The 27,750-nt window shown below is 41.3% G+C and overlaps 1 protein-coding gene across 4 annotated transcripts; it reads left to right on the top strand.

The window, feature by feature from the left end:
• The first annotated feature begins 66 nt into the window (after positions 1-66).
• trip12 (thyroid hormone receptor interactor 12) lies at positions 67-26,746 on the top strand. Of its 4 annotated transcripts, none has more exons than XM_041940064.1 (42): positions 67-127; positions 3,385-3,531; positions 3,964-4,089; positions 4,342-5,129; positions 8,242-8,347; positions 9,671-9,807; positions 9,926-10,009; positions 10,232-10,327; positions 10,415-10,566; positions 10,739-10,774; positions 10,888-10,983; positions 11,076-11,168; positions 11,263-11,424; positions 13,118-13,186; positions 13,313-13,478; positions 14,023-14,140; positions 14,468-14,624; positions 14,920-15,073; positions 15,150-15,378; positions 15,546-15,664; positions 15,961-16,168; positions 16,494-16,591; positions 17,011-17,185; positions 17,362-17,503; positions 17,699-17,890; positions 17,997-18,148; positions 18,257-18,414; positions 18,549-18,622; positions 18,779-18,978; positions 19,631-19,758; positions 20,011-20,162; positions 20,514-20,656; positions 20,748-20,904; positions 21,154-21,252; positions 21,355-21,469; positions 21,788-21,942; positions 22,870-23,034; positions 23,337-23,501; positions 23,622-23,735; positions 24,645-24,739; positions 24,972-25,075; positions 25,266-26,746. In XM_041940064.1, the coding sequence occupies exons 2-42, from the start codon at positions 3,434-3,436 to the stop codon at positions 25,460-25,462; spliced, it is 6,174 nt and encodes a 2,057-aa protein (XP_041795998.1). In that variant the 5' UTR covers positions 67-127; positions 3,385-3,433; the 3' UTR covers positions 25,463-26,746. The 4 variants fall into 4 exon arrangements, with proteins under 4 accessions (XP_041795998.1, XP_041795999.1, XP_041795997.1 ...); XM_041940065.1 differs by lacking the exon at positions 67-127 and adding an exon at positions 603-621; XM_041940063.1 differs by lacking the exon at positions 67-127 and adding an exon at positions 1,464-1,581.
• The last annotated feature ends 1,004 nt before the right edge of the window (positions 26,747-27,750 follow it).

Here is a 27,750-nt window from a genome sequence, read left to right as displayed (position 1 = left end):
GGATGAATCACGCGGATGTATATTGCAGTTGTAGGCCCCCTCAGCTGATGTGAAACTAGCTAGGGGTAGAGAGAGAAAAGAGGAGCTGGTGCACTGTCTGTTACAACTACAACACTGGAACAAATAGGTAACAACATTTTACAAAAGGTAGAAATTTTCAGTGACATCTCAGCCAACAGTCTCTTGGACCTTCGAGACTATTTAATGTCGAAATACATCGGAGGAATTATGATTCAGTGTTGCGAAAATATCTCGAATCCCGCTCCTGCTTTCCTGTTTTTTTGTGTCTAAAAGGTATCAGAGGCCATTTCTTTTTGCTAGCTAGCGTTAACGTGCTAGCTGCTAGCTAGACAACATGTAAATTTCAAAATAAGTTGATAAAATTGTTGCCAAAAGACTGAATTCGTGAATTGTTACGAGGCTGTTTATTTATCTAGTAAATCCCATTACTATCCTGTCGAGCTGGCAAAGCGTTAGCCAGCGACAACAAGGCTAGCTATTATTAATTAGCTAAGGTTAGCCAAGGTTAGCTGGTAATAGCTATAACGCTCTTGTTTGATTTGACAACGCTTAACGTCAGCTACGTGACTGCCCCGCAGCAGCTAATTCGGTATTGATAAGGTCAGTGGTTTGTAGTCAACAGTACAGCTAGCCTAACAAATACCAACCGTAAAAGCTTGTCTAGCGAACAGTCTAGTGTTTATTTTTGTCAGTTCACTGTTCGCGAGTGAACGGTCATTGAAGAAACATTCGCTATCTTATTTGGCTAAGCTAGCATTAGCTTGCTAATAATTAGCCTAGATAATTGTCATTCTGGGCAATGTGCTTAGCTAAATAAGATGCTTGACGTTGTTTGGTCAATTTAACTCAACTTGGAATAGGAACCACTTTGTTGACAAGTTACTCGTCAGTGCAGTAGTCAACGTGTTTCTGCCTGGCTAACATTAGCTAAAACGCTAGCCAGTGCTCAAGTGAGAGGCAGGCATTGGCCTTAAGTCAGCTTAGAAAACATTAGTGATCATACTTGTGTAAGTTACTCAACATTCGCGTTGACAGTTGCTAAGAGAGTGACACTGGATCTACCTGGGTACCTGTCGATTTGACAGTTGTGTATTTTTTCATTTGGTCATCCCATCTAACAGTATAGAATGTGAGCTAACTTGCGTGCGAGACATGAATATTTTTTCTTTAAAGATGATCGTCAGCCAGACACAGAGCAGTGTGTCATGGCAGTCAGAATACAAAGTTAGCTTACGTTGGTTTACTGGTAGCTTGCTAGCTATATTACATTAAACCGCTTTCGAAAGACGGTCCATCCGATGCTGCCATTTTCGATGTGTAGCTAATCTCAGGTGAACGTAATCGTTATTTGCCAGTAAAGCGTCTCGTCTTGACCACTCTTTAAAAACATTCGCTGTTTCGTGTCACAACAATGTGCAAACAAGGAAGCTGTACGAATTTGGTACCGCATTTAGTTATGGAGCTAACACTTAAATTGGTTGACACACCGGTACGCCAACTACGCATTTCCATCGAACCACTGCTACGTTAGCCAACGTAACTTAAACCAACGAGTCTTTGGTATGTGATTACTAGCCTTTTAGCTTTTTCTCGTCATCATGTTCAATATACAGCGGTTACAAGCTTCGCTTTTGCAATGTGGGAGTTTTTAGTGTGGATACGGATGCGACTAAACTACTGTCAAAATGTATGGGTCTTGCTAGGATATGAGTGGCTAAACATGCTAGTCGGTGGTGGCAGAGAACTACGTCAGAAATACAGGCCTCTGTAAATCATGGGTATAAAAATTGAACACTGCCGTGCTTGTTTAGTGGTGTAGCAATAGAAACTTAGTACCGACGAGTGTTTCAAGCTGCTGATCATTTGATGTCCTTAACTAATCACATTATACGCGAGTGTGGTGCACCAGTTGTCAGAATGGACGAATAAACAAAGACTAGGATGTACTGTCAGTGAAGGCCTAAAATGGCCCTGTGAGCTTGCCAAGTGTGGCGTATTTTTATGATCAATGATATCATGATTTAAACTCTAACTGAATTGGTGAATTAGTAATCTTTCTTTTCTAGATGGATAAAAAGTATTTAGGTTGTGATTCAATAGTCTTTGTGTATCAGTTGATAAAATCAGCCTGCTGTGATGTGTTTTAAATATCAATCAATTCTGTTGTCAGTACCATCATGTCATTGACTCATGAGACTTGCATGTATATTATACTTCCATGTTAAAGATATTTTCTGTCGCATCCTGACTTAAATGATTACAACAACGTACACCAACAATTAGCAATGGATAGCAATGGATTGTTGTGGCCATTTTAAAGATCAAAATGAACAAGATATCAACAGTAGCTGATATTCTTTAAAAAGAATTTAAAACTTTGTCAGATAATTCTCTTTTTGTGTGGTTTGTCTGACTTGCAGTCTGCCCAGTGGTAGGTTTATTTTGAGTCATCTGTGACCTTGCCCACTATTATTCAGAGTAGTCTTGGATTGTATTAATATTGGTAAGTCATATTATGATTATGGTAATTATTACTGTTATCATTATTATTATTACTAGAGCATGAATTAATGGCAGTTGTTCTTTGTGTCAAATGGTTAAAAACTTCCAGATTTACAAAGAAACACATCTTAAGTCAAGTATACTTCGGGTTAGTTGGATACTGACAGCTTTATGCAAAGGCAAATCTTTATTCATGATGCAGGATGATAAAATTGTTGAACTTATGAGGTGGTTTCTGTTTAAATAAGAGAAAGTAAGTGAATGTTTAAAAGTTATTTATTGGCTTGCTGAAAGTGGTTCACATAAATGAAAAATTTTGTTTTGATTATTGGGAGACTGCCTGCAGGCGAGAACATCAACTGAGCTGTGTAGATCTTAATTATTTTTTCCAAACAGAAGCAAACATTTAACTGACTTACAGAAATGTTGTTTTTTCATTATAGAAATGTACTGTTTAAACAGATTATAAAATGGGAAAAAACATGATGCTAACAGTTTTAATAGTGTCATAGTATCAAACGTGAGTTGTCTGGTTCCTTGTTCATGATCTACCTGGCAGCACATTATTGCCCCTAAAGAAATAGTGGTGTCAGTAATAGGATTAATCAGTTGTTTTCTGAAGGGAGATTGTATCCTGAAATACATGGACAAACAAGACAGTTATGCCCTTGATAATATCAAATGGGCTAGAGAGGTGAGCTTAAGATTGTTGGTATAAAAGGTCTATCAGATGGTACCTACAGCACAGAAATTTATTTTAAACCAAGGATAGCCCAGTAGCTGGAGTTGAGCATAAATATAAGGCTTGTTGTTGCATTTTGTCAGTATTCTTATGTGGTTTCTTTCTCTCTTTTATTGTAGTGAATGGTAGTGTCTAGAAAGGGTATGTCCCTTCAGGAGAGAGGTGCCAATGTCCAACCGGCCTAATTCCAATCCAGGGGGGTCACTGCGCCGTTCACAGAGGAACACTGCTGCGGCCCAGCCACAAGACCACACAGTCGCAGGAAGGTGAGTCTGCCTACACAGTTAATGTCCACTTCTATTTGAAATGTTAATGACAAGTATGAGCCAGTAATCATGTGTTATGGAAAAAAATAGTTTGTGTTTTTTTGAAGGAAGCAACAAATGAGGGATGCTTAGTAGAGAGATATTTGTACTTAAGTCATTTGTGGTCTTGTTTGTTGGTAAATTTAACTTGCTGCAGAATTATTATATCGGCCTCTTTGATCAAAGATTAAGCTTATCTTGTGTTCTTCTATCACAGTCTGTGGTGATTAACTCTTGTTTTAGCTGTTTTTTGCTTCTCCAGAGGTGTTAATGATCACAGAATTTGCAGATGCAGTCAGCCAAAATGATTTGGGGATTGATCAAGTCTCTCTTTTATATGGCTTAATTACAGAACCCACACTGTCACTTGCTCTTTAATTTCCAACCTTACAGGTTGCAGTCAGAGCAGGTAAAACATAAAGCAAATTCCCCACCTGAAAGTAGAAGACCTAATTCTAAGGCTTCCAAAGCCACAGCCAGCTCAGCCACTGGCCAGTCCAGAGGGCACAGCTCAAGAAGGTACCCCTCCTCTCTACTTGGTGCTTATTGTGTGTGCGTGTGTTTGTGGGTTTTTACTTTATCCAGTAGTGTCAAACTCAGTAAAATTCACAATGATGAATAACACACAGTATGTACAGCAACATACAGTACATTTGGGTTTTGTACTAAATCTGAATGAGTACAATGAATGTGGCATTGTAATCACTGTAAATGATTTTTTTGTGGAGTTTTCTGAGATGGTGTTTTGTTGTCCCTCTTACTCCCTGGCAGAAGCGGTCTTACTCTGTCCGTGGCTTCATTTGTGTTGCAAGACGAGCCAGAGGCTGCAGGGACATCTGAACAAGAGCGACCAGGCCACCAGTCAAAAAGTGAAGGCACCCGAGGGCTAAAGCGAAGTGAAGCTCCTGACCAAATTAGTACCTTTGGACCGACCCCTGCCAAGAAGTCCAAATCGCTCCCACCACCCCGAGACAATACCTCAGAGACCAAGAAAGGCCCAGCTAAATCCAAGAAGAGATCGCTTGTTTCAGAACCACCTGCATCATCAGGTCGAGGCCAAAGCAAGAAGAGCGGGGCCGCTGGGGCCTCACCAATCCAGAAACGGAAGAAAGCGGACACTCTCCCCGGTCTAAGTAGCACCGCTGGGTCCCTCCCCAATCGTACTGAGGGCAGAACTGCAAAACCCACCAAGCTGGCGTCTAAATCGGCCGCCTCAGCCAAAGCTGGGTGTAGCAACGTGACAGACTCCTCCTCCTCTGCCTCTACTTCTTCCTCTTCCTCCACCACAGGCACCAACAGCGCCACCACGCAGGGCGCCCGAGTCAAACAAGGAAAAGATCAGACCAAGGCACGGCGCTCTCGCTCAGCTTCAAGCCCGTCCCCACGCCGTAGTACCCGTGACAAGGAGCAGGCTAAAACTGCCAGCTCTTCAAAATTTGAGTGGGCAGCACGCTTCAACCCCAAAGTCAACCTGCCAAAACCCAAACTGTCCTTGCCCGGATCCTCCAAGACTGAGACCTCCAAACCTGGGCCATCAGGATTACAAGCGAAACTAGCAAGTGAGTCACATTACCTGTGTATGGATTTTCTCTTTTCATAATGGAAAAACTCATTCTTATCCTTTGAGGGTGCTGAAACATCCCCCTTTCACATTTTAACACTATGTTTCAGTACTCTTCAGCACTATTTCAGAAACGTTGTGTGTCATACATGAGTACAAATATCCCTTTTACTGATAGGACAGGTTAAATATGGTGAGGGATGCATCTGCAAGGGTTTGCTTTTTTGGGTTTGTAATTATATGAAATATTGAGAGATTTAAACAGGTATTGACTGGCTTATAAAGTGTCAGTATGGTGTTCTTGTGAGCTTGGATGGACGTTACACCTCTGGGATTAAGTGTCACAGGACCCTTGATCCAAGCAGCGTCACAGCGTCAGTTCTGAAACCTCATTCCTAACGTACGAGAATAAATATATTTGGTATAACTGCTGCCCACTAGAGACACATTACAGCTCACATAAAAATAAATGCTTCAATTGAGTACAGTCTATTTACACAGGGGTAAAATTTCGTAAAGACTGTCTGAAATCACTCCCTCTAGAGGTTGGTGATATGGCCAAATTCTTCTATCACGATTTGTGATGTTATATCATGGTGTCGTACAGAGATACATATTGCTCTCGGGTCACGTGACAACGTGGTGAGCAGTCCTTCTGCCCAAATCACGTGACCTTGCAAGGCAGCTGGATTGCTACATCCCACTGCCTGTCTCAGACAAATTCTCCCTGGAAATACTCCATTTGGTTTACACTACTTACTTAAAATCAGATAAGTGTAGGGTCGCGCAGTGGCAATGTTCACATCTTTTAAATGCAATGCATTGTTTTGTGTGATTGTTACCAGAAAGTCGTACACTTGCCAGGGACAAAACTTTCCATTCCGGAATTTTTGAGGGTCCTATTTACTGGATACATTTACACGCTCAGAATATGGACACTCAAATAAAATGGCAGAGGGTAAATATGATGCTCAATATAGTAAATAGGGAGCAATTTCAGAGACAGCCAAAGTTTTTATAAAGACACCTCTGTGACTCATATGATGTATCATGTATACATACGGTTGGTGGCAGTGACGCGCTGCATACAATAAAAGCGCTTGTCTCATCTGTACCATCTCTAGTTCACGTGCGGTGAGTGTAGGCTTCACTGAGCTTTGGACTGACTCAGATTTCAGACTTAGGCAACAGTAGCCTGATACTGGAGATAGCAAAACATAACATAAATACTGCTGGTGGCTCAATTGACACTGTAGAGAAAATGTATGATTTTGTAGGTATGGGAGACGCAAAGACTTAAAGTGAAATATATTTAAAACATCATGTCTTTATGGTAGTACATGATCATTAATTCAAGGACTTCGGACATGAATACTGTCAATTTCAGAATGTTTCTTTTGATGCTGCCATCAAGTGTTGAGGCAGCATTTTGATCAACTCAAGATGTATTCTGGTGTTTTGGGATTATGGTAGTAGCTAGGTTGTGACATTAATTCTTTAATGTCTGTCAATTTGGGCAGGCATTGTAAGTAAATTTTTACACCAATGTATTTGTTATAAGCTAAAATTGCTCTGACTCTGTCACTAATACTAAAGACACTTTGTCAGATATCATACTTGGCTCAGTAAAAATACTCTTTTCTATTGTATAAAAAATTTTATTTGACTGAAGAAGTCAAAAACAAAATTAAACACGAATGTGTTTTGTAGGTTTAGCACAAACTGGCGCACAAGAACTCTCAATAAGCCTAAATAAAATACAATAGACAATCAACTGGACCTTAATGTTAAAAATGGCAATATCTGACCAGAGGAAACAAAAGTAACTTTTGGTACCTGACAGTTAGCAAAATGCAATACTACAGCACCATTTAGTCAGTGCTTGAGATTAATGATCTGATGAATGTAATGATCTTACATCCATCCCTGAGATGAGGGGAAAGATTGCAGGAAAATAGTCCAGATACACAGAGATAAAACAGTAGAAATTTGGTGTGTGTGGTGAAGTGAGTGTAAGTTGTTCAGGTCAATGTGGGGTCAGGCTGTTCTAGGTAGGTGAAGGGATAGAAACGAAGGTGGGCTCTGTGCCATGCTTCCTAGGCCCAAATGGTGAGACCCCTCCTAAATTGGCTGAGCTTGTTGGCCCACCAGCTGACCAGGGGTATGTTTGAGGGTAGGGTAGGACTCACGAGCTGCTTCTGTCAGGAGAGCAAAGAACTTCATCTGACTCTCAATATCTTCATCTGTTAGCCTCTGATATCTATAAACAAGTATAGATTTTTCAGCTGTAATGGTGAGTAAGCAAATACAATGCAATTTGCTTTTGTTTCAGTAATTCTGGCTTTTCATTGCACAATGCCACGTTGAATTAGTAACGTTGAATTAGTTACTACAGCCTAAATAATAGGAAAATATTTGTGCTTAGTGTTGCTTTGAATGGCTGTAGATATTTTGAGCTTTATTTGGAATATTTGGGAAACTGAAATTTGTGTTAGGGTTTAATATTTGACTTAATATAATTCAAAAGTAAGGTCAAATGAAGTACAAAAAGGAAATCACGCTTCACATATCATTAAGTCATTTGGTCTAAACTTTTTAAATGTTTATTTTTGTACGACTGAATTATGAGTCACAGATCTAGCATGAAGGTTGTCTTGTCATAGGGCCATGGTTGGGTTACTATTAATACCCATCCAGTCAGTGGTACAGGGCTCTAAACAGGCAACACTAGAGCCTTTACTGTATTGAAATGTAACACTCAGCATCAGTCTTTACTCTAACAGCTACATTGACCAAGATTTTTCATAGGCTTGTGAGCAATAATCATGATATGGAAGGATGTTTTCTATTGTGATGCCACAGCCAAATGATACATACAAGTATACTATTGTGTGTTAATAATTCACCCCAAAGATTCTCTGAAACTTGCTGTGGAAGAATATGATAGCTAGACGACAAATGTTTCATATCGTCTGGCCAATAAATCAACACAAATTTCACAGTGGGTTTGGTATACTTTGTATTACAACTGTATTCCTGTCAAAAGAATTTGATATGAGTGTTGGTGCCTAGTCCACAGATGGGTTATATGTCATTTGTTTTCACCCTAGGTTTGAGGAAATCCACTAAGAAGCGCAGCGAGTCTCCTCCAGCAGAGCTCCCCAGCTTTCGGCGGAGCACACGCCAGAAGACCACGGGCTCCTGTGCCAGCACCAGGTACGATTCACATTGATGATTTAGTGCAGATAGCGTAAATAGTCATGCCTAAAAAAAAAGTACATGGAATAAGGGAGTCTTTAGTTTCATGATTAGTACACACCAATGAGGGTAGACAAAGGCCTTGTTGAGACTGAAATCAGTTTTTTGTCATCCAGATTGATTTAAAAAATTGTGGACAGCAAAAGACCACATAAAAAGCGATTTTGTAAATCAGATCCAAGCCACATTTGGAAATGGTTTGAAATTCGATTTGAATCAGATTTCTACAGATGCGTCTCAATCTGCACGCTCAAATCTGATTTCAAATTGTATCTTGCATCACTCGCAATGCAACACACAATGACAATGTCAAATCCAGAGTGACAGAAGTGAATCAGAGCAGCTGAGCATAATCAGTACTGCTCCAAGTATTATACTGCTGATCACTTGTTGTAAAGATCTGATCTGCCTGCAGTCTAAACAAAGCCTAAATATTAGAAACACCTGCCGGTATAATTTGGTATTCAGCAGCTCAATGCACTGTAGCCTCCGAAATGAACACAAAATTGTGTAAATAAAAACTCAACATTATATCCTTCGTGACAGTAGGATTTATTGCAGAGGTGTTGTATTACACCACATTAGTTTCAGCTAGGTGTACTTAATATACTGACATCAGTGTATGTTTTCAAGAGTTTAAGCAGCATCAAAGTCATAGCTCTTATAAAGCACTATTAGCGCTTTATGTATAGCATAAAACATAAACATAAACGTAATGTCCCAGGAACTTCATTCAAACCCTGGTCCCTGCAGTTCTTCCAAAGCTCCTGTAGTGGAAACGCACCTTAAATGTGGTAGCATAAAGGAGCCCTGTGAAGTTTTTCTGTAAACAAACAAAACTGAAGCTTATATTCAATGTTTCTCACCACAATGCATTGTGTTTATCTTTCCTTGTAAATTATTTACAAAGCTGTTTTTTTTGTTTTTCCCCCTTCTCTCCCTATCACTACTAGAGGTCAAGAACTCCACAGGGAACATTTAAGCTTTGTTTGACCGAGCAGCATTGGGTTTTTGCTCATGAGGACACAGTGAAAGCTGTGTGACAAAGTGGGCAAAGTTTGCCAGTATTTATCTTCTAAAGGATATGGGCAACTCGCCTATAGTTTTCTATGGAAAACCCTCTTTATGCAAGCATTTTAAACCTAACCACCAACAGCTTAAACTTTGAAAGCTTCTGGCTGCAGAGAGTTGCCATTTGTTAAAACAGGAACAAGGTTCCACAGGAGTCTTGATGCATCTCATATGACTGATATTGTCAATCTCTTTTTATTCATATCACAGTCGGCGGGGCTCAGGCCTGGGCAAGCGCGGGGCAGCCGACGCTCGCCGACAGGAGAAAATGGCCGACTCTGACAACAACCAGGATGGGGCCAACTCATCAGCAGCTCGCACTGATGAGGCATCACAAGGAGCTTCTGGTACGTATCGTGCCTCTCATTAATTCTTTTGAACATGGGGGTTTTTGGGATTGAAAGACTGATTGTTTTCTTTACTGTGTCACTATGAATTTTGATTTAATACTGTTTCTATGTCCAGCTTCAAGCTCAGTTGCTGGAGCAGTGGGCATGACCACCTCTGGAGAGAGTGAGTCTGATGACTCTGAAATGGGAAGGCTTCAAGGTATGTTAATCCCCTCAGAATCTCTCAAATTTTCCAGTAAATCCCTGCTACAGTTCACCATTTGTAGCCCACCTTTTTTAATATTATGAGCCAAAAAAGTAAATGTACATTCATCCCATGTTTTTGATGTTATAGCTTCAGGAATAAAGACTTCATAACAGTTTTTGAACGTTTGCCTTTTGGGTAATTGTTCTCTAAACCTTGCTGTTTTGATGCCCGTAGCGCTACTGGAGGCCAGGGGTCTCCCCCCACATCTTTTTGGGCCCCTGGGACCTCGCATGTCACAACTGTTTCACAGGACCATTGGCAGTGGAGCCAGTGAGTACAAACTTATTAACCTTACATCAGTGTCGTCATCTTTGCGTTTAGTGAGCTGTAAATAACTGCAAAAATCAATTTTTCCAGGCTCTAAGGCTCAGCAGCTACTACAGGGCCTGCAGGCCACCGGTGATGAGTCTCAGCAGCTCCAAGCTGCTATTGAGATGTGCCAGCTGTTGGTGATGGGCAATGAGGAAACACTCGGCGGATTCCCTGTCAAGAGTGTGGTGCCTGCTTTGGTTCGTCTTGTTTTGTTTGGCCATTAAAACTCTCCAGTATACTTAGTTGACCTCACTGCACATTCAATTGCGTCTCATAGACAACAAAAAAAATATTATTTTATTATTTTAATTTTGTCTGTGTGACACTTGAGTCTTATTTCATGTTAATTCTCTCAACTTTCTTTCACAGATTACACTGTTACAAATGGAGCATAACTTTGATATTGTGAGTATGACAAACCTTTATTACTGCAAATGTAGTTGTCTTAATGTTGTTTGATTAGTTCATTTTTGTAATGCCGCTGCAAATTTGGCATTCCTTTTGATCTTTGCACACAGATGAATCATGCCTCCCGTGCACTCACGTATATGATGGAGGCACTCCCTCGATCCTCTGCTGTGGTGGTCGATGCTATTCCTGTCTTCCTGGAGAAGGTAAGACACTGCTTTCTGGACCTGTCCCTAATCACTTGTTAACTTGCAATAGTTTTGATGTGCTGATGCATTTTCCACTTTCTTGTGTGCAGCTTCAGGTGATCCAGTTCATTGACGTAGCAGAGCAGGCCCTGACAGCTCTGGAGATGTTGTCAAGGCGACACAGCAAAGCCATTTTGCAGGCTGTACGTGTTCCACCCTCTTTTTGTCATGTACTTAAATCACCCTGTTTCTGGTAGCTACAGTTATACAATGGAATAATATCATAATTCTTCACAGGGTGGGCTCGCTGACTGCCTCCTCTACCTGGAGTTCTTTAGCATCAATGCTCAGAGGAATGCTTTAGCCATTGCAGCTAACTGCTGCCAGAGCATTACTCCAGATGAGTTCCACTTTGTTGCTGATTCTCTGCCATTGTTGACTCAGAGACTCACACACCAGGTATGTTTTCCTATGTCAGACATCTGTGAACTATAAAATGCAAAACAGTCAATGCAGGGGTTTGATACAAGTGGTACCCTATTCACATGGGACTGGTATTACCAGGGGACCTCATGTGAATTAGAAATTCCCACACACTGACATACCTATATTTCGTGCAGCACATACCGATGGGACAAGCAAAGTATTGTATTTTGTTCCAATTGACTGACATTATCCCTGGATATGATGTCAAGGCTTTACATTTGATATGCTTGCTGAACAAGAGCAATAAGCCTCCTGAATTTGCACCCAAAATGCTGTGGTAATACTAGTCCCGTACAAACAAGGGTTTAGTGGTGTTGCTCTTGGAACAAGTTTCCCATTCCAGAAATTAAATTGATTATAAGCACATCGGTAAAAATAAGAAAGTGGGTTCCTTTTAAATTTTTCCTACATCATCAATGATGAGCAAGGCCTGAAATGCATTTCAGTCACATAGGAGAGGGAGCATAACTTGTCGAGGGTGCCTTGTCTGACTGCTCTTTATGAGTACTGTCAATTTAAATGCAGGTTAATGTAAAAAATGCTTGGCGTATTCTACAAAGTCAGATAAGAAAGATTGGCATATTTTGTGCTTAAGTATTGCTGATTACACAGTGTAGAGCAGGCATGTCAAACTCATTCCATAAAGGGCCGTGTGGCTGCAGGTTTTTGTTCCAACCAAGGAGGAGCACACCAGGCCAACCAATCTACATCAAGGGTTCACTTAGTTATCAGCTGAAGACTGAGACCAACTGATTAATTGATTCCAGCCTGGTGTGCTCCTCCTTGGTTGGAACAAAAACCTGCAGCCACACGGCCCTTTATGGAATGAGTTTGACATGCCTGGTGTAGAGCAGGCATCTCAAACCGGTTCCATAAAGGGCCGCATGGCTGCAGGTTTTCATTCCAACCCAGGAGGAGCACATCAGGCCAACCAATCAACATCAAGGGATCACTTAGTTATCAGCTGAAGACTGAGATCAGCTGATTAATTGATTCCAGCCAGGTGTGTTCCTCCTTGGTTGGAATGAAAACTTGCAGCCACGCGGCCCTTTATGGAACCGGTTTGAGATGCCTGGTGTAGATAGTCTCATCGACATCTTCTCTGTTACCATGCAGCCGCATGAGTATAAAATGGTCAAGGATAATAAATGAAGCCTTCTTAGCAGAACTATCAGAGACCCCCTGTCTAATCCCTTTAATATTTTTCCATAAGTCTTGCAACAGAAATAAAAAGATATGGCTTGTTTTGTGTGACTAGTTAAAAGCAATGAGAGAAAAAATTAACAAAGGTGACAGTCAATGATTTACTTTATGAGGAGTGCTAAAACTGAAAGGAAAAACATGCTTTTCTGATTTATAGCTATTACTGTAACCTGAAAAAAGTTAAGCTTTTGAAAGAAGTGGTGCGTCTTTCTAAATGTGTTTATCAATCATTCGAGGAGGAGTCAGGTTTTGATTGCACATATGCATTGTCTACACTGTCTGTTTGACAGGTACTACATTGTTGTACAAACATGAGTACTTTAGGTTCACTTCAGTATTTCAATGTTATATCCTGCAGCGTATCATAGTCATACGTTTGTGCTTTAAATAGAAATTATTTCAAATTTAATTTCTTTTAGTGTAACCTGTTGTAAATGGTAGCATTCTTTGAACTGTCTTTCAGGATAAAAAATCCGTCGAAAGCACTTGTCTCTGTTTCGCCAGACTGGTGGACAACTTTCAACATGAAGAGGTTTGTACCTCAAATTCTTCATGAGACTTAACACCATGTTTGCTGCTTCTATGTTTGCCATTTTATCCGTTGTGTCATCCATTTACCATCCAGCTCTCCAGCTAATGTACATGTGTCTGTCAACAGAACCTGCTGCAGGAGGTTGCATCACGGGACCTGTTGACCAACATTCAGCAGCTGCTCGTAGTGACCCCTCCTGTGCTCAGCTCGGGGATGTTTATCATGGTTGTGCGCATGTTTTCCCTTATGTGCTCTAACTGCCCCTGCCTGGCAGTCCAGCTTATGAAACAGAGTGAGTAACCTCACACACACCCTTGCCAGTTGCTTATTACTTGCACCTTCTGTCATTACTGTTATGTGAATATATATATATACAGTCACACTAGATGTACTCACTACACTGGGTGTTGTTGTACTTCCTAAATCCAGTAGTTACTTGTTGATGCAGCTTGATAACTTTATGATTATTCAAAATATTTAATTGTACAAAGGATACAGTTTTTATTCCTTATCTAAAATTTTGATTTGAAATATTTGTCTTTATTTGCCACACAAATAAGTTTGTCGCGGTAGCTACCTGATCACCATTTTTCGCTCCATGTACACATGACACATGCTATAGCTCATCTCACATTTTCAACGAGAGCAAATAAATCTTTGCCTCAAGTTTCACTATCTACACTGAATGCTATGTCTATCTACATCAACTCCCATCTCATTGACTGCCGCAAGAATTTTCTTTGAGACTTCTAGCAATAGTGTGGAATTATTGTGTGTTGAAAATGCAACAGGGCAACTAACAGCAGAATTGTCTTTGTGTTATATTTTCTAAACAGACATAGCAGAAACTCTGCGTTTCCTCTTGTGTGGTGCATCAAATGGCAGCTGCCAGGAGCAGATTGAACTGGTACCTCGGAGCCCCCAGGAGCTCTATGAACTGACCTCCCTCATATGGTAACATCTGTTTTTCTGCCTTCTGTTCAGCATCGTATGAGTTAAGATGACACAGGGCAGTATGGCAAAAAACCAAATTGCAATTTTGGGGATTTGGAGGTGCTAATTTTGTAAATTCTGCTACCATGGCCATACAACAGTGCCACAAATGTTACTCCCGCCTCTCACAGACTTTGAACTAAAGATACAATTGTTTTGCCAATGATAGGTGTTATTTTAGTGAAATTGTTTACAGAAAAATCTAACCAGTTTAACTGGATGACAGTTTAAGTGAATTTAGAGAACACAGAATTTTGTAGTTTCCTGACACCACTTTACTTCTTGCAGTGAGCTGATGCCCTGCCTGCCGAGAGAGGGCATCTTTGCAGTTGATGTAATGCTGAAGAAGGGCAGTGCCCAGACGACAGAGGGAGCAATCTGGCAGTGGAGGGATGACCGGGGACTGTGGCATCCTTACAACCGCATTGACAGCCGCATCATTGAGGTATAAATGTGATAAGTGTCACTGACATTCTGTGTCTTTGAAACTCACATGTGTGATGTGTTGTATCACAATACAGAACTTATTCTGGCCATTCATTCTGGACCTCCGCTTCATTACAAGATGACTGTTTGAAGTATGAATAATGCATTGAATCATTTAAAATGTTACATGGCATGATTTGACAACAGAAAGTGTGTCAGCATCTCCCAGTACATTTACACACAAATTGATGTGGGGTCTATCTATATGTGATACTGATGTTGGGGGTATATTTGGTGATTATCTTGCCCTGCAGACAGCCCACCAGAACGGGGAGGATGAGATCAGCTTGTCAACCTTGGGCCGCGTCTACACGATTGACTTCAACTCTATGCAGCAGATCAATGAAGACACAGGAACAGCACGTGGTATCCAGAGGAAACCAAATCCTCTTGCCAACCCCAATACAGGTAATACATATCTCAGGGAATTACAGAGACAGTGTGTTATATTTTAGTGTTGTTGAATAAATGAACCTGTCTCCAGGGAGTCACCAAGAAGTTCGTCGAGAAGATGCACGAGCCCAGTTAATGAAGGAGGACCCTGAGCTGGCAAAGTGCTTTATCAAAACTCTGTTTGGGGTCTTGTATGAGGTGTATAGCTCATCAGCTGGCCCTGCTGTCAGACACAAGTGCCTTAGAGCCATCCTCAGGATCATCTACTTTGCTGATGCAGAGCTGCTGAAGGATGTGCTGAGGAACCATGCTGTGTCCAGGTAACATTGACATCAAATAGGTTCAGAAGATTGTCTTAAGGCAGGTTAATAATGTCTTTATAACAACACAACAACTTGTACTTCAAAGATTCCAAAAAAATCATTGGTGACTGCCCTTGAGTTGAATGTAAATGGACTTTCAACATTTTGTTTCTTTTTTTCAACAGTCACATTGCCTCCATGCTATCCAGCCAGGACCTGAAGATTGTAGTAGGTTCTCTTCAGATGGCTGAGATCCTCATGCAGAAGCTGCCTGATGTCTTCAGTGTCTATTTCAGAAGAGAAGGTAGCGTATAATCCCATAGAAAACTCGTGTGCCACCTTTGCTCTGCTCTGGTGAGCAGACAAAAAAAATCAAAATCTAAAAAGAGGTCCATGAGGCAAGTGGTTTCCTGTCGTTTGTTAGCATTTTATTTTGACAGTAAAATGCATTGCTGCCAATGTTTTCCTTGACATTGATCCACAACCTCCAGCCAGATCCAAGTGACTCTTTACTGACTGGCAAGAAGACGCTGTGTATTGCTGCTAGTTTTGAAGGCTTGAGACCGTTTATAATGCCAGTCTTTCTCCTTTGTCTTCAAGGCGTGATGCACCAGGTGAAGAACCTGTCAGAGTCTGAGAGCTTTCTAGTCACTAGTCCCCCAAAGGCTTGCCCTAGTGGTACCGCCAGTTTGTGCACTACCACCATCAGCACTGCATCCACCACATCTGCTAATAATGCAACTCCTGATCTGGGCTCACCCAGCTTCCAACACAGCATGGACGACTCACTGGACCTCAGCCCACAGGGGTGAGTATGTGGCCATGTGTGGCTTTGGTTTGGCTGTTTAAGTGTTTTAAAAATACATTTCTTGCACAGACCCAAATTCAGTGTCACACTGGAAAATTCAGCTCATAAATGCAAATTGCATCCTGTACTGAACCACCTTAAAACAGCTGGAGCTGATTTTGTTGCCCCACAACTAAGCTCTACAAATTCTATTTGTGACTGAAAATCTAGGAATGTTTAGCCGTATTTGTGTGTTTTACTGTTTCAGTAGTTCATGTATGTTACTGCATATCACTGTATTTTAGTGTATGTATGTTAAGTTATTACTCATTTTCTCCTCACCAAGGCGGTTAAGCGACGTCCTAAAGAGGAAACGGCTACCTAAAAGAGGGCCCAGAAGGCCCAAATACTCTCCCCCAAGAGATGATAAAGTAGACAATCAGGGTAAGTTAAAGTGTCAGTATGTGTGAGTCCCAGTTGACACATAGACACATGGGTATGCCAGTATAGCTCCACCTTTTATCCAAAACTCATCTCAAAGTAACATCAGAAATATATTGCTGTCACTGTTTTCTAGATCTTATATCACTGAGCGACTTTGTGGATATTTGTTGTCCTATTTTTACAGGCAGCTTACTCTTGCATTAGCAATGAGTGAGGAACCTTGTGATTTTATAACCACAAGATTAACAGCAGGATCTGTTGTGTGGTAATTTGTGGCACATTGAATTGTTCAGCAGGTTTATCAATAATTTCTTTTAGCACACCGAAGTGGTCATTAAAGTGAAATGGCATTTTGTCATCTTTGGTATATTCTTAGCCCACAAGTAGTCTTCTTAATCTACTTTTTGGGTTCTTTACAGCCAAGAGCCCTACAAGTACTCAGTCACCCAAATCGTCCTTCCTGGCCAGTCTTAATCCCAAAACCTGGGGCAAGCCGGGTGCCCAGACCAACAACGCCAACTCAGAACCCTCACGCACAGCGGGGGTGAGTGGCCTGGCACGGGCCCCTCCCAAGGACTCAATTTCAAATAACAGGTAAGATAAGAGAGTTAATCAAGGAAGTTTCCCTGTTTTCCACTCCTGTATTATCCAAATCATGCTCTCCTTTTTGTGAGTCACTTGCTGCTGGGGTTAGTGTGTGGACTACTGTTTGTAATCACTGAAATGTTTTTATTATTGTTGATATTATTATTATTATTTTTCTTTTGTAGAGACAAAATAAAGGCCTGGATCAAAGAACAGGCAAGTAAGTTTGTAGAGCGATACTTCAACTCCGAAAATGTGGATGGCAGCAACCCTGCACTGAATGTACTCCAGAGACTTTGCACAGCCACTGAGCAGCTGAACCTGCAGGTAAAACTTACACTCTCATATTTTAAAGGTTCTTCCTTAAGTTGAAATTGATAACGCTGATAAAGCTGGTAGCTTACAAACCTTCATCAGGACCTGTTAATGCAAGATGTACAAATAGTGAAACAGCTAAAATTGACTGTATGACGTGATATTGCATGCCCGTATTGATGCACTGAGTTGTGTTCCTGTTTCTAGGTGGATGGTGGTTTGGAGTGCCTGGTGGAGATCTCCAGTATTGTATCAGAATCCGATGTGTCGTCTTTTGAGATCCAGCACAGTGGGCTGGTAAAGCAGCTCCTGGTCTACCTGACCTCCAACACCGACAGGGACTTGCTCAGCCGCGACGTGCGGCTCAAGAGGTTCCTCAATGTGTTCGCTGGCTGTCCGGTGAGAGACTGAACATGCAGTATTATTCTATATTGTCAAAAAATTTTAGGACTTTGACAAATTTAATTTTAATCTGTTTTTTTTTCTCCTCACACTTGTTTTGCAGGTTCCAGGAATGGAGCCTGTTGGTCGTTTGGACCCATCAGAAAATGGGCCATACCTGGCACTTGTACACAAAATGAACAGCTGCCTGAGCCAAATGGAGCAGTTCCCAGTCAAAGTGCATGATTTCCCCAGTGGCAACGGCAATGGCAGCAGGTCTGTGGATTTATCACTTATATTTTAATCAAAATGACTTTATATTTAGACACAGTTACACTGTTTAGTATACATTTTTAAAAATGTGTTTTGAATTTCTCACTTAAGGGGTTCTCAGGCACTGAAGTTCTTTAACACACATCAGCTCAAGTGTCAGCTGCAGAGACATCCAGATTGCACTAATGTTAAACAGTGGAAAGGCGGCCCTGTGAAGATCGACCCCCTGGCCCTGGTGCAAGCCATTGAGAGATATCTTGTTGTCAGAGGTGAGTGACTGTTAAATCAGATGAAACTCTTTTTCCTTCCATGCCAAAAGTCGCCCCTATGCCTGCTCTTATACAGGCTAATTTTGAGGGTTTTTTTAAAGTGGGGTTAGTAACTTGAAATCTTGTCTGTACAGGTTACGGCCGAATTCGAGAAGAGGATGAAGACAGTGATGACGACGGTTCAGATGATGAAATCGATGAATCACTCGTATGTGATGCCGTTCATGGCAAATGAGGCTCATCTTTTAATCTGTACACACTTAATCTTGTGCTGATGGGCATTGAGAGCTGAGTCCTGCTATCACTTAAGCAGTATCAATGAACCTTGTATGTAATACCAGTATGTAATGTTTTTGTCACATAGGCGGCACAGTTCCTGAATTCTGGCAGTGTACGTCACAGACTACAGTTCTACATTGGTGACCACCTGCTACCATACAATATGACAGTATACCAGGCTGTACGGCAATACAGTCTTCAGGCAGAGGAAGAAAGGGAGTCAACGGATGATGAGGCAAACCCACTAGGGCGAGCAGGCATCTGGACCAAAACGCACACAATATGGTAAAAATATTTTTTTAACAAACATCTTAACTGGTTCTTCACAGACACAAATTGTTTTTTTGTTCTTGTTTTTTCCCTCCTTGCCTTTTTTTTTTATCATCTGTCGCTTTTGAAACAGAAGAGCAATGTTTTGGGAATTTGTTTGAACAGTGTTATGTCATCGCTTACTCTAGTGTTGTCGAGCCATGCAGTTTTATTATGCCGCCACACTAGCGACAACCATGGCTGGACACACTATGTTTTTGGTTTGTCCTTCCCATCTGCCTTGAGGGAAATTCTTCAAATTTGTTCACTTGGAGTCAAGGATGAGCTGATTAGATTTTGGTGGTCAAAGGTCACTGTGACCACACCAAACACATTTTTGACCATAACTCATATGCTAATTATGACGAGATTTCACGAAAATGTCTCATGGGATAAAACGAAGAAGTGATGACATTTTATATCCAGAAGGTGAAATGTCAACTTAAGTGTGACATCATAATGTTCTTCAAACATGTGCTTCACTTTTACTCGCCACTATTTGCATGTGCAAATAATTTTTGTGTGTTTCTCACAAATTGTTAGAAGGAGGCAGTTTCTGGTGTAGTAGCTGATGTACATACCCATCAAAGCATACAGAGACAAACTGTTGTGTCCTGTTTCCTGACAGGTATAAGCCTGTGAGAGAAGATGAGGATGGCAGCAAAGACGCTGTGGGTGGAAAGAGGGGCCGAGCCCAGACTGCTCCCACCAAAACCTCACCTCGAAACGCCAAGAAGCAAGATGAGCTGTGGCATGGTGAGAATCTTGATCTCATAGTGAAGAGTTTCTCAGACTAGGTTTAGTTTTGCCAACTAGCTCTGAAACATTACAGCTAGTGGTCCAGTGCAGATTTGGGCAAAACAAGCTGCAACTGCTTCATTCCTTTACATAGTTCAGCACGCGTGTACACAGATCAGTGTTAAAATCACACAGCTTCTCATTGTCCATTTCTTACAAGTTCGAGTATGTACACTCAACTTCATTACCACTCTTAATTCCTTCTTGCAGATGGTGTGTGTCCCAGTGTCATCAATCCTTTAGAGACATACCTCACTTCGGAGCCACCAGAGACCATAACCTTTGATGACCCCTCTTTAGAGGTCAACCTGCTGCTGAGGGTCCTGCACTCCATCAGTCGTTACTGGTTCTACTTGTATGATGTAAGTCTCTTTCCTAAAGCATTGTAAGAGGAAGGCAGGACTTTGTAGTCGTGTTGTTTTTGTCCAAGTTGCTTATCTCACTCCTTGTGAAAATTGAAAAAATCGGACTGCTGAGTTACGTGAGTAATTAGCATGATTTAACACTTATATCAGCTCCTAAAGCTGTGAAAAGTTACCTATAGGCATATAAATCAACACAATACAGATGCACTTTGATATTGCGTCAGTAATCATATGCTAAAATATTATCCTGATTTATGGCTATCTCTTAATATATTTTCCCAGGCCTACATGCAATCAGTATTGTTCTTAGGTTCTTGACATAAAATCTAACAATGTTTTTTCACACAGAATGCTGTGTGTAAGGAAATCATCCCTACCAGCGAGTTCATAAACAGTAAGCTGACAGCCAAAGCAAACCGTCAGCTACAAGACCCGCTGGTCATCATGACGGGAAACATCCCTACTTGGCTCATTGAGCTTGGAAAGACCTGGTAAATGTTTCAGAATTTTCACGAAAGTAGGTGTTTATATGTTTGCCTCATATGATGTGGTTCTCACTTACATTATCCTCTCTCTCTACAGCCCTTTTTTCTTCCCCTTTGACACCCGGCAGATGTTATTCTATGTAACTGCCTTTGATCGTGACAGAGCCATGCAGCGCCTACTGGACACAAACCCTGAGATCAACCAGTCAGATTCTCAGGACAGCAGAGTTGCACCACGTCTTGACAGAAAGAAGGTACAATCTATTGCCATATTGAACTCTTAAACCCATGTATTGTTGCATCTGATGCAATCCACTAATCATAGACAGTGGTCATCAGTGTCTAGTCAGTATCTAAATGTAATTTAATTTGTATTCTGACTTTAAGCATTTTTGTGTTTTGAAGCATTTTGTTACTGATTTACTACTCAGATATCTAAACCAGATTTCTTTTTTTACCTGACTTGAACCTCATTTCTTTCCTCCCTTCTCTTGTGTTTTCAGAGGACGATAAACCGCGATGAGCTGCTAAAACAGGCTGAGTCTGTGATGCAGGACCTCGGCAGCTCAAGGGCAATGTTGGAGATTCAGTATGAGAACGAGGTACCTGTAGTATCTGTTATGTTAATACTGAAACATCACTTGCATGTAAAATGTTTTCATTCATTTTTTGGACAAGCGATTCTCACCCATATCTCCTCTCAGGTTGGCACAGGGCTTGGCCCCACTCTGGAGTTCTACGCTCTGGTGTCTCAGGAGCTCCAGCGGGCCGATCTCGGCCTGTGGAGAGGAGAAGAGGTCACACTGGCCAATCCTAAAGGTACCACATTTAGCTCTCCACCTGCAAACCCTCAGACACATGCAGGATATGATGAAATGCATGCCATGTTAGCTGTTTCTTGATTTACACATGAACAAATCTGATCAGTGTGGTACATGTTCAGGAATGTTCAGACATTCATAAAACTACTCTACAGGCAAAAATGCATTTTATCATCATCGTAGCTGATGAGCCCATGGTTAGAATTCTCTGTGTAAATACAATTGAACTGACTATAGATATAAATGCTTGTGCAGTGGTATATGTAGCACTGTTATCTGACATACTCCTACCATACTTGTGTCTTCGTCCCAACAGGAAGCCAAGAAGGAACTAAGTACATGTTCAGCACCAGAGGGTTGTTTGCTGTTCCCTTTGGCAGGACGACTAAACCAGCACACATAGCCAAAATCAAAATGAAGTTTCGTTTCTTAGGAAAGCTAATGGCCAAAGCCATAATGGACTTCAGACTGGTAACAACAACTCTATTTTCTGTTCTTTGTTAATAGTCATATTTCAACTGTGCATAGGCATTTGGGGCTGCTCTTTTGCCAGTGGTAAAAGAATCATATTTAAACATGCTGTGGTAAGAGCTTCTGAGTTAGACAAGGGGTAAGATTAGGCATCTCAACAGCAATCATTTGGCAGATAACCCAAAGTATACTGTACAAGTACAGTAGTCAGTGCACCACGGGGCATCTCTATCAAGCACATTTATATATGGCAGCAACAGACAGATATCCTGACCCAGCTCGCAGCAGTGGAGGCTATCCTATAACAACAAAATAAACTGAGCTTGTGTGGCATTATGAAGTGTGGAGATAATGTTAGGTGTGGCTGTGTGAGACGACACAAAAAGCAACGTGAAAAAACTAATTCCCACATCCAGCCCACAACTCTGGTTAGTTAATTGGCTTCAAATGAGGCGTCATGTTCATAAATACACCAGCATTGCTCCAGCATGTGGGTTTACAGTAGATGCTACTAGCCACATTAGCCACAGAACGTGCTAATACCAAATTCAACAGGCTAAGCAGCAGGTAAACAGTAAAGCAACATAAAGATGTCAAAATTTGCAGTTTCTTAATATGAAGTCAGTATCGATCCATCCTTGAGCCTCAAAGCAGTCTGAAATGAAATTATTAGTACACACATATGTCCTAAGAGCTTTACAGTTGTTGGAGGGACGTTTCCATCAAATTTATTCACTGGGTCTTCGCTTTCTTGGTGCTGAAAGTAGATGAAGACTTCTGTGTTTTCTAGTATACCACCTGCCTCTAGGTATAATCGAGGTGTCTGCTTGACATGTTGTAGCTTTTAAAGCATCACATACCTTTTTATGAATGTACGCTGTCAAATATGTTTTTATTTAAACTGTTTCCTTCTGATCCTTTCCCCAGCTGGACCTGCCCCTGGGACTGCCATTTTATAAGTGGATGCTACGGCATGAGATGTCTATAAGCTCCCACGACCTGGTGAACATTGATCCCGGCGTAGCAAAGTCCATCCAGCACTTGGAGGATATTATCCGCCAGAAGAAAAGGCTGGAACAGGACAGATCACAGGTAAAGGACAGCACAGAGGACTGCTGTGGTCTGCCAGTGGTGTTTCAGATTTTATGAAAGCATCAGTCTCTAAAAGTCCATCTTTCCTAATTCACTCATCATAAAACAGTTCATCTGGTCATGACATTGGGCGTGGTTGTTGCTTGGTTTTTTGGTCTTGGCATTGCCCAGCTCCTGGTACCCTTAATAATAGTGTTTCCTTTAGATCACACATTCTCAGTAATACCTTCACATGCAAAGCGAGTCTCCTCCACTGTTCTGCCATCTTTCTCTTTGTTAACATCTGTGTTCATGTGCAACAGACGAGGGAGACCCTACAGCAGGCACTGGAGAGCCTGAACATGAACGGCTGCTCAGTGGAGGACCTGGGCTTGGACTTCACCCTTCCAGGATTCCCAAACATTGAGCTGAAAAAGGGCGGCAAAGACGTCCCAGTCACAATCTACAACCTGGAGGAGTACCTCAGAGTATGGCATATAGTTTTTCTTGCAACTCTCACTCTGTTTCATACTTTGTGTGCTGTGATGTTGTTCTGCTAAAGGTTAATCTTAATCTCTCTTCTTTGCAACTTTTTTCTCACCCTCCAGTTGGTGGTGTACTGGACTCTAAATGAAGGAGTGTCCAGACAGTTCGAGTCATTCAGGGAAGGGTTTGAGTCAGTCTTCCCTTTGCATCACCTGCAGTATTTCTATCCGGAGGAGGTAAGCACGTTTTCATTCTTCTCAGTCAATCATGGCAATTAACAGTTGCATTCAGTAAAAACACTACAACTGCATTAGCCCTGAGTAGTGGCTCTAAATTCAATGGAAATATTGGTTGGTCTGTAAGTCAGTAGTATTTAACCACAATGTTTTGGCTGATTAGCAAGGAGGCATCATTTACAGTGTTGCATCTCTTGTCCCAGCAAAGTTTAGATCTTTACGTTAATATACCTCTGTGCTGGCGACAGCTGTGGCCGGACACATAATGTTTCCAGGTTCTGTGTCCGTCTCATTCTCATAAATACGACATCTCAGGAGTGCCATGAGGGAATTTTTTCAAATTTGCCAAAAAAAAAAACAAATAATCTGCTTGGACTCAAAGACGACCTGATTAGAATGTGGTGGTCAAAGGTCACTGTGACATCACGAGCACAGTTTTTGCCGTAACTCAATTATTCATATGATAATTATGACAAAAAGTTTATGCAAATGTCTCAGAGGATAAAATCATGAAGTGATGGCATTTTATATCCAAAAAAACCGAGGTTAACTTTACTGTGACATCCTAATGTTCTGCAGAAATACATTTCTGGTCATTAACCAAGAAGGGGAGATTGTGACCATATTTCACATTTAGTCAGATACTGAATTGGTGAATAGATCTTCTGTGCTGCCAGGTTGAAGACGAAGATGAAGAATCATATATATCAAGATAATGACAACTTCCATTTCACAAAAAAATGCAATTAATACCTTATATTAAGTCGATTGATTGATTGGCAGAGGCACACAACTGCGAGGCGGTAATTCCAGTTGCCCATGTGTCTTGTATTAATCTAACTTACTGGAGGAATATAACTAGTGTCCTGTCTTTCTCTTTAATTCATTGTCCCTCTTCTCCTGGTGCAGCTTGACCAGTTGCTGTGTGGAAGTAAATCAGAGACGTGGGACGTCAAGACGCTGATGGAGTGCTGTCGACCGGACCACGGCTACACACATGACAGGTGAAGATCCTCAAACCTCCGACACCTTTGAAAAACTGAACAGGAAATTTCTTCCTCAAAAAACCTACAAAGTCACATAAGTCACAGTCGTTAAGCTTTTGCCAAGAGAGTTTACATGTCATGCAACCATCCAAAAGTTATGGGTCCAGGCCACTTTTCCTTAATCCGGAAATTGCACACTGCAGGTATGATTTCAACACACCTTTGTGCATTTCTTCCCATGTTTTTGCAGTCGTGCCGTTCGGTTCCTGTTTGAGGTGTTGAGCAGCTTCGATGCGGAGCAGCAGAGACTTTTTCTGCAGTTTGTCACAGGGAGCCCCAGACTGCCCGTTGGAGGTGAGTCACCTGACACACACACAAATGCAAACTCAGCAAAGTGCATCATTACAGATATCATTTGCTAAACAGTAGTGTCTTAACACATTAGCCAAAATGATCTACTGTATGAGCTGAAGTGAATGTTTAAAATGCGAAGCCATATCTTTACACTATCTGCCTGACACCTGCTGTTCCTCTTGCGTCTCAGGTTTCCGGAGCCTGAATCCCCCTCTGACGATCGTGAGGAAGACATTCGAGTCGACGGAGAACCCGGATGACTTCCTCCCCTCAGTCATGACCTGTGTCAACTACCTGAAGCTGCCTGACTACTCCAGCATAGAGACCATGCGAGAGAAACTGTTGATTGCGGCTCGCGAGGGCCAGCAGTCTTTCCACCTTTCCTGATCTCTCCACATCTCACATTCAGATGCCTTCTACAGCGACTGATAAAATCACGACTTCCTCCTTAGTTTTTTTGTAATCACGTACATTAAGGCTACGTGTACAGCCTTCTTGTTAGAGAAAGCAGCTTGCAGAAAAATTAAGACTTTAAATATATATTTGCTGCCCCTGTCTCTCAAAAAAATCTAAAAAATAAAAAAATGGAAAGGTGTTCCATGACTCACAGAACTTAAAATATAAAAAAGAGAGAGTCAAACTTATATAAGTAGTTGAGTAATGTTAAAAAAAAAAAAAGATGAAAACATCTGGGTGACATTTTAAATTGCATCGCTATGTGATATTTAAAAAAGGGACGTCTCCTCTCCGGAGTGGTGGACAAACGTCACTGGGTGTTGGGGAGGAAGGGGAGGGGGGGATGGGCGGGGGGGGGGTCCATCAAGCAAGCTAGGTTTACTTTAGCTCCAAAGATCATTTGTACAGACAAATTTGCAGACTTTGCTCATTCTACACATTTGATAGAATAGCTCTTTGTTCTCATGTCTCTTCTCCTCAGTTCGTCTGTTCGCATTTTGTTCTGTATTATATTGGCCCCAGTTTGTGTGTTGCATTTTGGTTTGGCTTTCCCCCCCCTCCGTGTGTCTTTGCTTCAAGTTGTGGAAATGAGAGTTGCAGTTGGTTGAATGCGGGTAGTGATGAGCGCATATTATCTTTTGTTTTTTCTCCTTCTACCCAAGTTGAGATTGTGTTCTGGCCTCCTTTATTAGAGAGCTTCAGCTCAAATGATGAGTTGTAACCAACGTGTTGATCAAATTTGTTTTGCTCTTATTTTGATAGAGTTAGTGTCTTTCTGTTGGGCCCTACCTGATGTGTAGGGTTATCTTGGTAGACCAAGCTCTGAGCAACCCTCAACACAAAATGTAGCTGGGCACAAAACTTTGGCTGGTCGCATTTTATCGTTTCATGGCCAGATAGCATTTCAAGTTCATTTAAGAAATAAAGTTTATATGCAGTTTCACACCCTGTTTGAGGTGGGAATGTCTGCTTTACCTTTTTTTTTAATTTTCTATATTGTCTTTATTTCTTGCTGTAGTTGATTATTATTTTTTTCTTTGCACTGCTGGCTTGGAACAAACCGTGGTGTGCACCTGCAGTCTGTGGCCAGGGGAGGGCGCCACTGTATGTTCTCCTGGCCCAATCGTTCATGTGCTGGTTTCTAAGATCTGCAATAATTTACTGCATCAGGTTCATGTTTTTACCTGAACATAAATAAAGTAACTGTTTGACTCATCTCTGTTAGTTTTATTTATCCATCCGTCCTTTGCTTTGCCATGTTGCCTTATGAATCCTTTACAGATTGTTGACCATTCTACATATATCAGTTTTCTGTGGGTACTCTTGAAGCTGATCATTTATCAGTTAAAGTTAATTTTTAGGACAAATCTTAACACACTGGTCCTCTGTGAAACAGGTTTAGATTAGTTGCCATGGAGACAGCAGCAAAGGTGCCTTGACTCACCTGGAATGCTGCTCTTTAGATCTCAGCGGGATTTGACACCACTCTCAGCCTCTAAACTGTTCCCAAACTCTTACTAACAAGAGGAAAGCTTAGCCTTGGATTTAATGGTAATAAGATGCTTGTAGGTGTTGAAATAACTTGCTACACAGTGACTGACCCATTTTCTCTGAGATGATGTTCACTGAAAACTTCTTTGGTTTCTCTCTAATTCTGTTCCTTTTCATTGTAGACAACCAAAAACATGCTCAGTCTCTCCTACAGAGCCCCAGTGGTCTATATGCTGTGTGTTGCTCATTAGCACAACCAGCAACAGGCTCTGAGTTTGTGCTCTGCTGTGGTACCTGTGTTCACTGAGCTGAGGTGACAGATTCATTGGATCACAGGAGGATTCATTATGGAAATGATTTGAGGCCCGAGTGTAAGGCCGACATCTCGTTAACAACCAGCAGAGTTTTGTATTGGGACAAAACCCTCTGTGAAACATGTAAAAAGGTTGTGAAGATCACACAAAGCACTGAGATTGTGACACAGAAAATGAGGCCGAGGATGGCTAAAACTTTGTCATATTGAAAAGAAGGTAAGGGATCGGTGTTGGCCTCTGCTCAGCCGGTGGTCCTGGTTGAAATTGTTAACACCCTTGCAGCTGTCTCTAAAATAAGTTTAAACTAAAGGTATTTGGTATCAACAATTCTTTATTTCATCGTTCTTAGTACACAAACTTGCTTTTGATTCTGATTGTATCATTTTTTCAGTTCTGCCCAAACTTTTTTTTATG

The sequence above is a fragment of the Chelmon rostratus genome, chromosome 7 (assembly GCF_017976325.1).
Source record: "Chelmon rostratus isolate fCheRos1 chromosome 7, fCheRos1.pri, whole genome shotgun sequence".
Classification (NCBI taxonomy): domain Eukaryota; kingdom Metazoa; phylum Chordata; class Actinopteri; order Chaetodontiformes; family Chaetodontidae; genus Chelmon; species Chelmon rostratus.
The sequence above is the reverse complement of the archived record's forward strand: the minus strand, read 5'-3'. Positions and strand labels throughout refer to the sequence as shown.

Excerpts from the sequence above, each read along its gene's own strand:
- trip12 (XM_041940064.1), top strand. The coding sequence starts at position 3,434 with ATGTCCAACCGGCCTAATTCCAATCCAGGGGGGTCACTGCGCCGTTCA. Across the intron at positions 9,808-9,925 it reads GGCATCACAAGGAGCTTCTG|CTTCAAGCTCAGTTGCTGGA; the intron begins GTACGTATCGTG and ends TTCTATGTCCAG. Across the intron at positions 16,169-16,493 it reads CTGGACCTCAGCCCACAGGG|GCGGTTAAGCGACGTCCTAA; the intron begins GTGAGTATGTGG and ends CTCCTCACCAAG.